General features: G+C 43.3%; 1 protein-coding gene across 1 annotated transcript in view; it reads right to left on the minus strand.

Moving 5' to 3' along the window:
* Positions 1 to 6,828: 6,828 nt before the first annotated feature.
* The window catches only part of LOC143288448 (integrator complex subunit 2-like), a 53,967-nt gene continuing 44,719 nt past the window's right edge, over positions 6,829 to 16,076 (minus strand). The window contains exons 21-24 of the mRNA XM_076596939.1: positions 15,238 to 15,345; positions 14,481 to 14,586; positions 13,148 to 13,315; positions 6,829 to 10,024 (exon numbers count right to left, since the gene is read on the minus strand). Of these exons, the coding sequence (XP_076453054.1) occupies positions 9,870 to 10,024; positions 13,148 to 13,315; positions 14,481 to 14,586; positions 15,238 to 15,345 (537 nt within the window). The 3' untranslated portion in view covers positions 6,829 to 9,869. The remainder of the gene's footprint in view (positions 10,025 to 13,147; positions 13,316 to 14,480; positions 14,587 to 15,237; positions 15,346 to 16,076) is intronic.

Genomic DNA, 16,076 nt, shown 5'->3' on the forward strand with positions numbered 1-16,076 from the left:
CACTTACCCTCACAACTTCTCTCATTGGTAATTCTTCTGTGTATGTGTTTGTGCATACTTGTATGTCTGGTGTGACTTTGTTTCCGGGTCTTAGAAAATGTAACACTTAGTTCTGGAAAAAAAAAAAAGGAAAAGGAGATTCGTTTCCTCAGCCCCATGGGAACCTTGAAAGTAAGGTTAGATAGCAGCTTGGTACAATTTCAAACCAAACCTAAACGAATCCCCGCTGTGTTGATGTCATCACACTGATGATTGATTCAGAGGTGGGGGTGGGGTGGGGTAAGATTGACGAGACGTGTTATGTCTGGTTCTCACGGTGATCTCCAATTTCTCTTTCTCCTACTTGCCCACGTTTGGCTTTCCTTTATGTCCCCTTGCAGTGCTAGCGTATTTGTGTGGATGCTGTTGCTGAAAATTATCATTGTCTCCATCCTGGAGGAGACTCACAGGGGAGAAAAAAGAGCGACAACAAACAGCCCAACAGTGCAGATCAAGTGCGGTATAAAACAGAACAATCGTGAGTCCACCTGGATGTGTGTGTTCACTGGGGCCAGGAGGACTGGTTCATCGGGACACTGCAAAGAGGATGAAGAAAAAAGCTGCTGTTGAGTGACGCAAGTCGGTGACGCACGGTGAAACCCACTTTTAATAGTTAACGTCGAGCCTCTCCTCTCCTCCATCCCGACACACACACACCACACACACACACACACACACACACACACACTTTTTAAAACTGATTGGGAATCAACACAAAAAAGGATGTTAGTTGTTTGTTTGTTTTAGTTTTTTTTAAATTGTTTATGTATTGAATAATCAGAGAAGATTTATTGTTGGAAATTAGGTATTTATTACACTCCCTATCTATGAAAGGTGAAAATGTTGATTTTTATTGGATACCATCTCATACTGGATTTTTTTTTTTACAACGACCAAGCAGACAGAGCAGCAAAAAGGGGCGCAAAGAGTTATACAGGTAGTTGCCGATTGTCATATAAGGAAATGAATAATAATACTCGAAGAGACTTTTATAGGTGCTTTCATTCAACTCTAAAACCTCGTCAGTGGACTCTCTCAGACTTTGGTCCAATTCGCAAACTAATTCTAAGTTTAATTTCCAGACTAGCATATAATTCATTACGGACTAAATATTGCTCCAAAGTCAAGTGCATATGCTTCAGCAATGTGACAATTAAGCATATAATTTTTGTACTCTGATTTGATGAAGCCTTACCTGCACGAAAGTGTGTCATCACAAGTCACTGAGAACGTTGATGTTTTTGAATTTTTGCATTCATTATCAGTTGTTTCGCTTGTTAGATTAACGACGTCTCTGTACGGAAGCCAATTAAGTAATTTCATGTAATTGTATTTAGATATATATTTCAAATTTCACCCTCCATTTACCCGGTTTCCCCCAACTCACCATCCATCCCCTCCCCTCCTCTTCCAAACGATAATACTCAAATGTATATATCAATACTCTAACAAAATGTCTTCAATCACCGATATGTGTGACGGGACATTTAACAAAATTCCTCCTCCTCCACAAAATCACATTCCATAGTTTTTTTCCATCCATTCTTTGATTTAACCCCTCTTATCCCCCCCTACCCCCTCTTGCCATATGTTCTGTCATAGCGGATACGACAGTCAGTAGGTCTCAGTATCAGTAAGTCTCAGGAAAACTTATTTGCGTACACTTCTCTCTTTCTTTCTTTTTTCTCTCTCTCTCTGCTGTGTGTGTGTGTGTGTGTGTGTGTGTGTGTGTGTGTGTGTGTGTGTGTGTGAAAATTCAACATCTGGAAGGATACATTTGTGTCCATTACTTATTTGTATATGGCCTACATTGCAATGTTGCTTTGTTTGATGGCAGAAACTCACCTCTGCCCTCTTCCACACACACACACACACACACACACACACTGACAAGGGGGTTGGCCAAAATTCACTACGTAAGTTTCTCTATCAATGTGCGAAATTTTCTGCTCAGAATTTAGTCTCGAAGTATACTTTGAGGCCAGTCAAACGACTTCCATACAATGAAACATATTTCGGGGAAAGAAAGATCTTTAAAAAAATATACATATCATGTTTTTAGTTCGTGTCTTAGTTTTTTGTTTTTCAAGAAAAAAGCGCCAGTGTTGGACAACTTGAGTCCATAACTCGAAATCATTACAAAGACCACCATTCTTCGCCTTCAATGAGAGTGTAAAGTGATGAATCGGCACAACGGTTTCGTCATGTCCCCGGCAAGGACAGTGGGCGCTAATTCCGGTGTACACGGGTGTCGTTCATGGCGGTGCTTACTTAACCCCATTCCCCACACACACCGCCACACGGACAGACAGTAACGAGGTTTCTGATCGGCCCTACCCGGCTATGTGCGGGGAAACATCAAACACAGCTATCAGGGTGGATCTGAGCACCGCCATCTCCTCACAACCACCCGTTTGTCACACATGCACTCGTCCTCCCACGCAGTCTCGCTTTACTTACTTGTCTCCTTTGACACCACTCTCTTCTGAATCACGATCAAACCGCCCATCAAATGTGATTTTCACCCCGGCTAAACATCTGCAAATAAGTCAGGCGTGAGAAGAAATCACGCACAGTACATTAAGGAGACCAAAAAGACAATGTTCATGTTTTCAAACAAAACACCTCTCATAGCCATGAATGGAAAACGGACTCATTGGAAACCCTGGAACACGTTTCAGCTGTGAATGAATGTTTACTGGAAATAAAAAAAAAAATACACAGCTTGCAAAATCACCCAGTTGCACATCACGGCGTCTCAGTATGTCGCACAACTGCTGACTAAGATGGTCCATGTCAGCACATTTCAGACCCCCCTCCCCCTCTCTGTCTGGTCTTTTTTCTCTCGTTTCTTCCCAACTCAGCAACACTTCTTTCATTGCCGTGCGTGTTTCTTTTCTCTATATAACATGTCATAAACATCATGCTTAAGTCTTTATTATCTAGTATTGTGTTGTGTACACACTATTCAGGCAGGGACAAAAACAAACAAACAAGAACAACAATAAACAAACAAAGACAAAAGAAAAAAAAAGGGAATGTTTTTCTATTGTTCTCATAAATAGAGAACTTGTCTTGTGAAATATTGAAATAAATGTTTAACTTGGAGGAAAATAACGACACTTCCAGTGATAGGCAAACAAAGAGATTGGTGGGATAAACTATACAACACTATCACTGTGCGGTTTATACCTTGGTCTATACTCCCCACCCCTTCCCCCCTGCCCCCTACCCGTGGACAGCTGGGCTTTTGAAGGACGTGACAGACATATGCCTACATTACAGGTCTGTGTGGGTGTCTCTACGACTCACAGCCAACACAGAGAACTCCCCGGAAGCCGGTGCAAACCGGCATGGCTTCAGTATTTCGGTGAGGAAACAGAGCCAGCCCCGGAAAGAAAACAGCACGCACCCTCCTCATCCACTGTGCTCAACCTGTCCGGAACGGTCTGTCAACGGCGGAATGTACCCCAGTCAGCGGGGAGGTTCCTCCCTCGAGATGACTGCTGCCACGACAAGGATAGGCGGCAGACGACAGCCCCAGATAGAGGCTGATAAGCAGAAGACAAGGACAGATTATAAAAGGCGATGAACTGGATTCTTCCATGGCTTTACCTCATTACCTATAGCATAGCACCTGTCGCTGATTTCTTGCTGGCTCAAGATGAAGGGACTTCTCGGTTTACTTCTCGTCATACCTGCCGGTCAGTATACTGTTGTCTCCCATAGTTTCTGTTTGGTTGGGATCTGGTGGTACTGAGGTCAATGTACCAATTCAATTATTGTTACAGTTAAAATGCGTTTTGTTTATTTCGTTCAAGGACTTACTTGCAAACTTCTAATGTCAAAAAAGGTCAACTTTATTCTGAGGACAATTAATGGAATCACCAAAATGTACTTTCCCCAACACAAAAATATTGGCTTTCTTACGGTTGGAATACGTTTGTGAGAAACGGTAGATTGATGAACCGGGTAACTCTGTGTGTGTGTGTGTGTGTGTGTGTGTGTGTGTTGTCTCAGATGTTATCATCGGTGTTGATTATGATGGTGTGCAGCTTTGTGCTTTGACTGCGCTGGGTTGAGTGACGGGGCGTACGAGGCGGGGTGCAAGTCCTTTGTGAGCTGTACCAATGGGGTGGCCACAATGGTGGAGTGTGACAGAAACCAGGTTTACAACAGTCAGACTGGCAGCTGTGCTGAGTACGTCATTAGAGGAACATGGTGTATACGTTTCTGTCTCCTATCCCTGTGTTCATGTGTAGCATTCATATCAGGTGTGTGTAAGTGTAATTTGTTTTGTGTGTTACTCGCTCTCGCTTTGTGGACATACTTATGAGCGATGTTTCCTTCAGTTGTACTTTGCGTTATTCTTATGTATATATAGATTCATTTATTCATTCATTTCTTGTGTATGCACGGCTACGGTGAGTGTGTGTGCGCGCGTGTGTGTGTACAAAAGAGAGAGAGAGAGAGAGAGAGAGAGAGAGAGAGAGAGAGAGCGCACGCGCGCAACATTTAAAATGGAAATAAAACGATGCTTTTCAAGATTTCGCAAGTGCAAGTGCTGATAGGCTATGCCTTTTCACGTTAACACTGATTACTTTTTAAAATATCAAAAATACCAAATAGTATTGTTCAGATTTGCTAAAGACACAGAGCCTAAGTCATAATTTGGGAACAATTCCTCTTCAGTTCTTAACGATAAATGAGGACAGGTATTGAACTTCGTGTAGTCGTAGGCCCTGGGACGATGGTGACAGTCCTGATCTCCGCTCCCTTTCATCCTGGTGTGAACAAGAACGAGATATACTGACGCATGCAGTGTTCGTTAGCTATTTGAGCAGCACGTCCAAACACGCATTGGTGAAGTGAGTGGCATGTGTGACCCTTGTCTTTCAATTCATGCTCATGGCCACTCAGCTATGGGTATAGAAGCCAGCCACCGTCCGAAATACCTCATGATGACTGGTCTGATGGGTTCTAAACCATTTTCTCCCAGTCTTCAGTCTGCGGTGCAACTGGTTGTATTTCTGAATATTTAAGTTAACAATCTAGCAAAACACAAGAAAGTATCATAGAACAGCATACATGCAGCATACAAGTCAGAAAAAATTCTCTCCCTGGAGGAGGTTGATGACGCACTGTGCAGGAGTTATGCACATGTATTTAACTGTTATCTGCTGAGTTTCAAATGATTTTGATACATTGCCTGTGGCACATCTATCGGCAACCGTAACAATGAGTCCATGAGTAAAGTGTTTAAAAAAGAAAAAAAAAATCTTTCAGCCGTCTGTAACTTCAATGAGCGATGTCGGCGTGTATACTCACTGATGTTCCTTTTGCTTTGTGTTGTCAGAGAGAAAATTGAGATGATATGTACGTGGTGCACGTGTTTCTGTGCAGCGAGGCGACAGTGGGCCCTCCCTGTGGCACCATGAAGGATTGCACCAGTGCTGCTGACGGCAAGTATGCCGACACCGATCAGCAGTGTAAAACTTACTACACCTGCTCAGGGGGCACCTATTTCGGACACAACTTTTGCGCTGGAGGTTCGCTGTTCTGTTCTGTGCTCATGGATTCTGATGCTCATCTCTGCCCCTCTTTTCTCTCCCCCTCCCACACAGTCTTCTACAACTTTTCACTATTTCTTTCACATCCATTTGTCTTTTTTATTTCCAACATAAAAAATAATGTATGGAGAAGTTCGGAATCAAGTGATGTTTGTATACAATTAATTTTGTGCATTCAAATTGTTAAAAAATAAAATAAAATAAAATAAAAAAAGAATCTGTCCAGAGTTTCATCAGAAGAAATAGTTTTTGCCTTTGCCTCTGATTGATTTGGACAAAACGGCATTCAGAATTAGAAGGCATTTGACAAAATGTACCGTTTCCTGTGTTGGTAGGTCTGGTGTTCAATGAAGTTCTTCAGACCTGTGACTGGCCTGCCGACACTGACCCTCCCTGTGGAACCAAGGGCAACCAGCGCCCCACTGCCTCCATACCTGGGTCTGGCTAACTGCCCATCCGTCAGCTGTCTTCCTCATACTGTGGTGCCTGGTTTACTGCACCACCAGTCTCCCTGTTGATAGTCTCGTTTTTCATTTTATTTATTAAAGTGTCAAGATGATGGTTATCCGTGCACAACTGTTTATCTCAAGTTGTATCAATGATCTTTGTGATTTGTGTACACTGTTTGTCTCAAGTTGTGATGATAATCTTCATGATTTGTGTAGAATGAAACAGTTATCTTTTTTTTTTTCTTTTTTTTTTTTTGTATGTATGTGCTTTCATCGAACATGTAATCAACAACATTTTAGGATTTCTTGTTTTAGATTTGTGTGGTAATGAGATCATAAATGTGAAGTGCTGACAATGAAAGACTTGCATGACTGGGAATAAAATAAAATGCTTAATACACAGTTTCAGTTCATCAGCCTCTCATGTTTGCTGATTTTACTGAAGTCAGTGTGCGCTTCTCACTCTGCACATGTGTGTGTGTGTGTGTGTGTGTGTGTGTGTGTGATGTTTGCTTCTCACTCTGCACATGTGTGTGTGTGTGTGTGTGTGTGTGTGTGTGTGTGTGTGTGATGTTTGCTTTTCTTTGTCTTGTCTGAATTTTTTCACATAGATCGAGTTCAACGTCCAAGAATACAGCAAAACTATGCACATTGTCATGGCAACTGAGATGGTAATGTGGAGAGAGAGAATGAGGAAGAAATTAAGAAAGAAAGAGAGGCCAAGTAAAAACAAACTCAAGTGCACAAAATCAGGAAATGTTGTTCCACTAGCCTACAACACTTTGTTTAGAACATGAATATCCATCACATTATTAGATGACAAAAGTATACAAAACACCAGCAGACACCTGTTTTTTGTTGTTTTTTTGCTGCTGTCCCATTAACTGTGCTGTTTCTGACACATTACTCTGATGTCACTAATTCTCAGTCTCCTATAAACAGCCACACCCCAGCTCGTCTGCCGTAATCTCAGCATAGGCAGTCCACATTATTGTTGTTGGGTCGCCAGGTGGCCACACATCAGAACAGACATATAACAGCTAGTGAGACATATTGGTGGTATTCAGAAGAGCCTGTTCTGATTCACCAAATGCAGGACAAATTTTGCTAATCCCCCTATTGATGACAACTGATTAGAGCAACAGGAAGTGAGCATACTCCCTCGAGTGAAAATGCCACCGCATTTCTCCAGACTTCACCAATGAATCCGCGAACATGGAAAAATCAAATAAGCATTTTAGTCACTGAGACGAGATGATAAACCAAGGTCCCATGTGCAGCACGTACATGGCGCACTGTAAAAGGACCCAAAGTAACATAAGTGTTGTCCTCTGGCAAAATTCTGTAGAAGAAATTCACTCCAGTAAGTGCACAAATATATGCATCTACCCAAGTCCTGACAAACACGTCGGGTCATGCTGTTGGTCAGGCATCTGCCTGTCAGATGTGGGGGTGTACTGTAAATGGATTTGTCCAAGTGCATTTATGCCTCTTTGAGGAACTGAAGCTGCAGATACCTAAGTCTAACAGGAACTCACCACATGCACAGGTGTGGAGTGGAACTGAACTGAGGTCACCATGACAGCTGGGCTAGAAAAGGTACAGAATTTGGAACAAATTTTCTACATTTGATGATGCAGATGATGACAATATTGCTATGAGACTATATGACAAGACTATATTCCATGCTTCCTTTCATACAAAATCCTAGCCCAAGAGATATGACTTCTGCAGTGTTAGTACACAAAAATTTGAGAAACACTCCCAAAGACGCATGTGTGGTTCCAGTCTTCCCTATTGAGTTCATAGCAATCTCTGATTTGGTTTGGAATTTGCAAAAAAACAAACCCTACCTGTGAAGGGACTTGAACCTGCACCCTCCTATTATCAGTCCATGACATTAACCACTTTGCCACACAGATGTGACTTCTCATTTCTATGCATGCCTGGGGATTCAGGAAAATCTAAGCACCAAAAGGGGTGTCGCAAAAGGAGGAATTTGACAGCAATGGCAGATTTCTTGCCATCAGATCTGGGACATTAATCAAGGTGTGACCACCACCCTCTTTCCTCTCCCTTCTGTAATGATTCTCTGACAGACACGGGAGAGCAAATGAAAACCAACTTCTTCCTTACCCTCATCTTGAGGCTTGCCAGTGACTGATCAAGCCTGCTGGTATTGTCACCCTGCGAATCTTCATTCAACTCCTGATTTTTGCAATAAATAATAGATCAGAAGAGAAATAAATAAAGATGCTCACAGTTGCTGTCAAGCTTAGCACCAAGACATGCTAGGAAAGCAAAAGTTCAAACTTGAAGGAAAGACATATATAAAAGTAAGATGAGCAACTCTGGCACTATTTTGGACATGCATGCATTCACAGAGATGCCAACCCCTGTCAAGTGCTTGTTGGAACAACCAGGAAACTGGGTCGGAACATTTTGGATTTAGTTGGTAGGAACACTCAGACTCCGAGCCACATCATCAAATGTACATTTTACCTACAAGAAATACAAACACTCCATAGCTTAATCCACCAGGCACAGATGCTGTTTGACCAAAACGAAACTTGATTTTGCCATGTTCTCTCTTGTTCAGGCAAACGATTAAGCTGATTGGCCCATTCAATGTTGTTTCAATGAAAACATGCATGCGATTAGCTGAACATCATCACGTGAGACCAAAGTTAGTAGAGACTGCCCTGGCCTCAGGATCGATAGGTCTAGAGCATCTGGGTAATGTTACAACAAGAAAGCATGTGACCATGCTGTGTAGTCGTAAAATAAACTTGTTGGAACAATTTTGATGTTGGTGTAACGTCGGAACAAACTGCAATCAAGCGTAACAAAATACGGCAAAATCGTAACAGTTGGCATCTCTGCATACATACACACAAATTGCTGCTTTAGAGGTGCAGCACTCAGCAACACTTTGACAGCCCAGCACAAGGTACTGACATAGCTGACTAGATCTGTGATCAATGGAAACATGCAGCTGATCACTTATCTAATGTCAACACACCAGTCATCACATCATACCTTTATTCAAACTTGGTCATTTACATCAGACATTCATCCAAGACAAAACTTTTCTTTCCTCAGCTTCCATTGTTTATCAGAGGTATGTTCAAGCACACACACACACACAAACACACACACAGAGTTCACTCTCTCCTCTGCATTATACTCACACACAATGCACTGATAGCAAAAATATTGTAGCCATGTACACTTTTGAAAAAAAACCCATACACAATGTTCACAAAGAGCAAAACAAACATTATCTAACAGGTACACAAGTCTCACGGCTGAACTGGAATGCACACCTGTCCTGTGACATCCATCTTCCGACATTCACTGTTCATCAGCTGTGTCACACACACGCAACCTGTCTGCTGACACTTTACCATGACCCATCACACACACACATTGGTTATCACATAGTTTACCACTCAAACTAGATAGACAGGCATATGTACCCACACTGACAGACACAGATCAATGTACTAATCTAATACATACAGTGATATACATTTTCTCCATAAACTGTGTGTCAGATTCTGAGGGTCGATTGGCTATGCCCTGACAAGTGATGGTGATGAGTCCTGGTGTCTGTTGAGCATGGCTGCGAACAAGTTAGGAAGAGGATATCCACCAGTAACGATTCACAGCTTCCTGATAGTGATGAAAGCTGCCATACAGCCCTGATGGCAGTCAAGGAGTTTACTGGTGACAGTGACACAGTAAACCACAACTGGTAACTGGTAATTCAACAGATGTGCGATGACTGAAGAAGTGGATGGTGGAGTGGTCAGTACAGGTGGCGGGTGACGGCCACAGAGTCTGTGATGAGCTGAAAGGTGTCCTGAACCAGCTGCAGCAGGTGGCGGCAGTCGGAGGGGGAGGGGCGTGTGTGCTTGGACATCTTCAGCACTTTGCTGGCCACCCCTTCCTGCTTCTTTGGCTCTGTAACAATCCCCACCTGGCTGTGTTAACACTGCACAGTCATCAGTCACCACCTGGCTCACAGCTGTTCAGCGCTTGACGTTTAGTTCATCTGAGGAGCGAACTTGACCCTGCATTCAACTCAGGAGGGAAAAGCGCCGCCTAAAAATAACACGCTACCGCCGGAAGGGTTGGAGCTTTAACTTGGAAGAACTGAGAGCACAAAACGCTACGACTTCTCTTTCACGTTGCGCCTCCAGCCGTTATCAGCTGTTGGGAGGGAGAAAGACCAGTGTGCTGTTCCGCGCGATGGCAGCGGCCACAGGGAGAAAACAACACCTCTTCGTTAACTTTTGATAACACACTGCTTGTCAACGCAATCGCTTAATAAATAGTATGGTTTGAAAGAGCACAGTCTTAGCTTTAAAACGATAGGAAACTCAAATGTGAACATCCGATTATTTTTCTCAGGATAACTGTTTGAAAAAAGCAGGTATGCTTACCACCAGTTTGGTAACATGCATTTTGACACATTTTTAACACACTGAATCTAATCTCACATATTTCGCTCAACACAGACAATACATTCCATGCACAGCATTACACATCAGCATGCCTCTCACTAACCTGTGTTGATGGCTGGAAATTCTGAAGGAAGCTGTGGCGTGTTAAAGATCACAACTGTTTTGCAGCTTGTACAAGTACTCCACAGGCACACTGATTCAGTCATTCACGCACATTGAAGAAAACCACAGCCACGTGTATGGGGTGTGGATGGCAGTTTGTTCTGGCGGTTTGTAAGAAAAATTCCTGCTGGTTTGTGTGTGTGTGTGTGTGTGTGTGTGTGTGTGTGTGTTAAATCTAGAACTGTTAAAATGGTAGTCTTCATCACACAGTCATTGGCAGTAACCACTTTGTTATTCTGCCAGAAGTAAGGACTGACACAGCATTAAAAAGTACTTGCCATAAATTGCCTATCACGTGGTCAAGTGTGGAGCTGCAAGCAGGTTACTACTTTTCACTCTTCACCCCCAGCAAGCTGGAAGGGCTAGCTTGCCCTGACTCTACGTAAGGCAGAGCCTGGCCACACATGCACGAAAAAAAAAATAGTGAGTTGGGAAAGGGATACAGAACTGGGGTGGTGAGAGGGGAGGGGAGAGGGATGGGGGTTCCAGATGTGAGAGAGGGGGCAGGGGTGGTGACGTAAAGAGAGAGAGAGATGAATGAGGTTGAAACAAACAAAAAAAGCAGAGAGAGAAATATATATATATATATATATATATATATATATAGAGAGAGAGAGAGAGAGAGAGAGAGAGAGAGAGAGAGAGAGAGAGAATAAACAGAAACAAAGAACAACAGGAGATGGGAGGTGAAAAAGAAACAGTGAAATAAAATAAAATAAAAAAAAGAAGAAAGAACGAGAGAATGAGATGGAAGAAAACAGGATGAAAGAAAGAAAGAAAGGGATGAAGGAGAGAAAGAGAAGGAAGGAAACAGCATGAAAGAAAGAGAGGGAAGAAAACAGAAAGAAAGAGAGGGGAGAAAGCAGCACTGACGAAAGAAAGAGAGAGAAGGAAACAGAACGAAAGAAAGGAAGGGATGAAGGAGAAGGAGAGAAAGAGAGGGAAGGAAACAGCGCGAAAGAAAGGAAGGGATGAAGGAGAGAAAGAGAGGGAAAGAAACAGCACGAAAGAAAGACAGGGAAGAAAACAGAATGAAAGAAAGGAATGGAAGAAAGAAATGTGAGAGAACAGAATGTGAAGGAAAACCAAACTCACGGTACTTCTGCTATGAAAAAAACCACACCACCGCCAGTCACAATTGTCACCACAGTTCTCTCAAGTAAATGCTGCTATCTTAAAAAATATTTACCAGCCAAGGAAAGTACTACCACCATCAAAAAGATAAGTGTCCGCTCTTTCCAATGGTGCAAAACATTAATGCCGCAGAAATACGAGTATGCTCACCAGCCCGCTCAAAAGAGGCGCGCAAATTGCCACGCTTTAATAGAAGACAAAGAAGGGTCAGTGACGGGTTAGCAGGCACAGCAGCTGGTACTTATCAGTGCAGTGTCTGGCACTATCAGGCCTTAGGGGGATCTCGCAGTCAGCTAAGTGTGTGGTTCTGCTTATAGCCTGGACAGCAGTGGGCTGTGTTAACACTGCACAGTCATCACTTCCCACCCAGCTGTGTTAACACTGCACAGTCATCAGTCCCCACCCAGCTGTGTTAACACTGCACAGTCATCAGTCACCACCTGGCTGTGTTAACACTGCACAGTCATCACTCCCCACCCGGCTGTGTTAACACTGCACAGTCATCAGTTCCCACCTGGCTGTGTTAACACTGCACAGTCATCACTTCCCACCCACCTGTGTTAACACTGCACAGTCATCAGTCCCCACCTGGCTGTGTTAACACTGCACAGTCATCAGTCACCACCTGGCTGTGTTAACACTGCACAGTCATCAGTCACCACCTGGCTGTGTTAACGCTGCACAGTCATCAGTCACCACCTGGCTGTGTTAACACTGCACAGTCATCAGTCCCCACCCAGCTGTGTTAACACTGCACAGTCATCAGTCACCACCTGGCTGTGTTAACACTGCACAGTCATCAGTCCCCACCTGGCTGTGTTAACACTGCACAGTCATCAGTCACCACCTGGCTGTGTTAACGCTGCACAGTCATCAGTCACCACCCAGCTGTGTTAACGCTGCACAGTCATCAGTCACCACCCAGCTGTGTTAACGCTGCACAGTCATCACTTCCCACCAGCTGTGTTAACACTGCACAGTCATCACTTCCCACCAGCTGTGTTAACACTGCACAGTCATCACTTCCCACCAGCTGTGTTAACACTGCACAGTCATCACTTCCCACCAGCTGTGTTAACACTGCACAGTCATCACTTCCCACCCAGCTGTGTTAACACTGCACAGTCATCAGTCCCCACCTGGCTGTGTTAACACAATTCAATGAATTGAACTGAAAGAGCACTTGCACCTTCTGCTTGACATCAAATGGTTGAAAAACTTCAGCAAAACTATCCTCAGCAGAGCCACCTTCTTCAGAAAAAAACACATAAAATAAAAAGGAAATCCCAACAAAAGACAGCACTATGAGAGACAAGTGACTGACCAGTGACGGCTGTGTTGTCGTCCACAGCCAGCTGGGAGCGACAGACGCGTGCCACCTGGACGAGGAGGGAGGTGACGTCTTCACACAGTGGGGGGAAGGCTCGGCACATCAGCACCAGCCAGGGCACCGTCTTCAGAAACACCTCACACCACACACTGCTCTCGTAGGCTACACACACACACACACACACACACTCATAATCATCAAGCATAAAACGTACCACTTACTTGTCCCAATGGCTTTGTCTGTGTCAAATTCAAGTTCCTTCTTCTTTGGTGACTGCAAGTTGATATATATGCAATCTATCATTATTTCTATAGTTTTGTCTTTATTGATTCATCATTGACCATTCAAAACTTGTTGATGATGACTGACATCAGATACAGCCCCACCAACATTGATGATGACTGACATCAGATACAGCCCCACCAATGTTGATGATGACATTGACATCAGATACAGCCCCACCAATGTTGATGATGACACTGACATCAGCTACAGCCCCACCAATGTTGATGATGACACTGACATGAGATACAGCCCCACCAATGTTGATGATGACACTGACATCAGATACAGCCCCACCAACATTGATGATGACTGACATCAGATACAGCCCCACCAATGTTGATGATGACATTGACATCAGATACAGCCCCACCAATGTTGATGATGACACTGACATCAGATACAGCCCCACCAATGTTGATGATGACACTGACATCAGCTACAGCCCCACCAATGTTGATGATGACAATGACATCAGATACAGCCCCACCAATGTTGATGACACTGACATCAGATACAGCCCCACCAATGTTGATGATGACTGACATCAGATACAGCCCCACCAATGTTGATGATGACTGACATCAGATACAGCCCCACCAATGTTGATGACACTGACATCAGATACAGCCCCACCAATGTTGATGATGACTGACATCAGATACAGCCCCACCAATGTTGATGATGACTCTGGCAGCGGCTGAACAAGAAAACCTCACACTGCTTCATTTAATTACTGCGATCTTTCATCATTTTGCAGCAATGGGCATCATTCTTTTTCTTCTTACATGCATATCACTTAGTGCTTTCAGAAATTGTGTGGACTGACTGCAGTGTTAGTCTTGAGCATTTGTTTTTGTTTTGCTAATGAATTCTGAATTCATCATTATTCACATATTCATCAGCATCTGATACACAGAGTGACAATTCCAGACAGACACTGTGAACAGAGAGAGAAAGACAGAGAGAGAAAGAGAGATGGAGATGACAAGTGCTAGGAAAGAGGAGAGGGGAGAGGGGAGAGGAGAGGAGAGTGTGGGTGTACCTGACAGCAGGGTGAAGAGGATGTTGATGGCCAGACGGGCCACATTCATCGTCTTGGGTAGTGCGTACTGTGTGCACAGCTCACCCAGCAACTGAATGCCGAAGATCTGCCACACACGTCACCATGCCTGTCACTTCACACGTCACATTCACCATGCTACCTATCATGCTGTGTACACTCTATTTCTCCTGTCGTCTTTCCGTTCATCATGGACACAATCCAAAATCTCACACACAGCTGTACAAATCTGTGTAATACGACGTATAATGCATAGTGTATTTCTATGATTTTAGAGGAAGTGGCCATTCAATTTTTTTACAAGAAATACAAAATTAAATAGCTAATAAATGCAAATAAAACAAGAGATTCAAGAAGAAAAAAAGAAGAACCCCCCCCCCCCCCCCCCCGTAGTGAACAGAAACAAAAATACCAGCAGTTTTTCTGCAGCAAGGTTACCAACACAACTGATCTGTTCAAGAGTTGTCTTTATCAATTTTCAATCCATCCCAATCCTGAAACTAAACATTTTTTAACCAAACAAAACAAACATCAACTGGTCAAAACTGACCCCACAACATAGCTTATCTTTACCTGACCCTCTAACAGAACTGTATCTTTACCTGACCCCCTAACAGAACTGTATATCTATGTGACCCGGCAGTATACCTGTACATATCTCTACCTGATCCCACATCATACTTGCATCTCAACATGACCCCAAAACATACTTGTTTCTCTACCTTAACCCACAACATACCTGTTTCTCTACCTGGGGCTGACCCAAGAGCTCAGGGATGAAGTCCAGGCAGATATGCATGGAGGGCACACCAGCCACCATTGGAGCCAGCAGTTCACTGGCATAGCCCTGGGTACAGACACACAGCTTTCTAAAAATAAAACACCATCTTACAAACATACATACGCAAACAAGTAAATGATTGTTTGCACAAAGGAGTATATAAACATGCTCATGCACACAAGCACAAAATGACAAATACACATACTCACATGAGTGTGCACATGCACACCCCACCCACAAAGATGAATCTGGTGAAAAAACTCATGCTTACACACAAAATGCAAGCACACCCCACCCACAAAGCTTAATTTGGTGAAGAAACTCATGCTTACACACAAAACGCATCAACACACAATCTCCTGACTGCTCCTGTACAGAGGTGATTTTTTTCAAAGGACAAAAACAATCAAAACCAGGTTCTTGTCATTGTTTTTCTTAATTCACAGTAGCCAAGATAGCTCAGAATATTCCTCCAAGTAGTTTTCTTGATATACTGAGCGTGATGGGAATTAAGAGTTTGTCCTCAATTTAGCAAGAGGAAATCTTCATCAGCTGGATTCTTCAGCATCATAACAACACCCAAAACAAAGCATTGATGCAATGAAGGCTGACCCACAAGTCAATAATGTCTCTGAAGCCTGCCTGGGTTTAACTGATGAATTGTCGCTCAGCAAGTTTGGGGCAGCTGGCCAGCACTAAAAAGAATCTGGCAATGAATGTTGAAAGTAACATTTTCTGCAACACTAAAACAGTTGGCCATAAAACCCTACAGTATCAGTATCAGTAGCTCAAGGTGT

Source organism: Babylonia areolata, chromosome 12 (genome assembly GCF_041734735.1).
Source record: "Babylonia areolata isolate BAREFJ2019XMU chromosome 12, ASM4173473v1, whole genome shotgun sequence".
Taxonomy (NCBI): domain Eukaryota; kingdom Metazoa; phylum Mollusca; class Gastropoda; order Neogastropoda; family Buccinidae; genus Babylonia; species Babylonia areolata.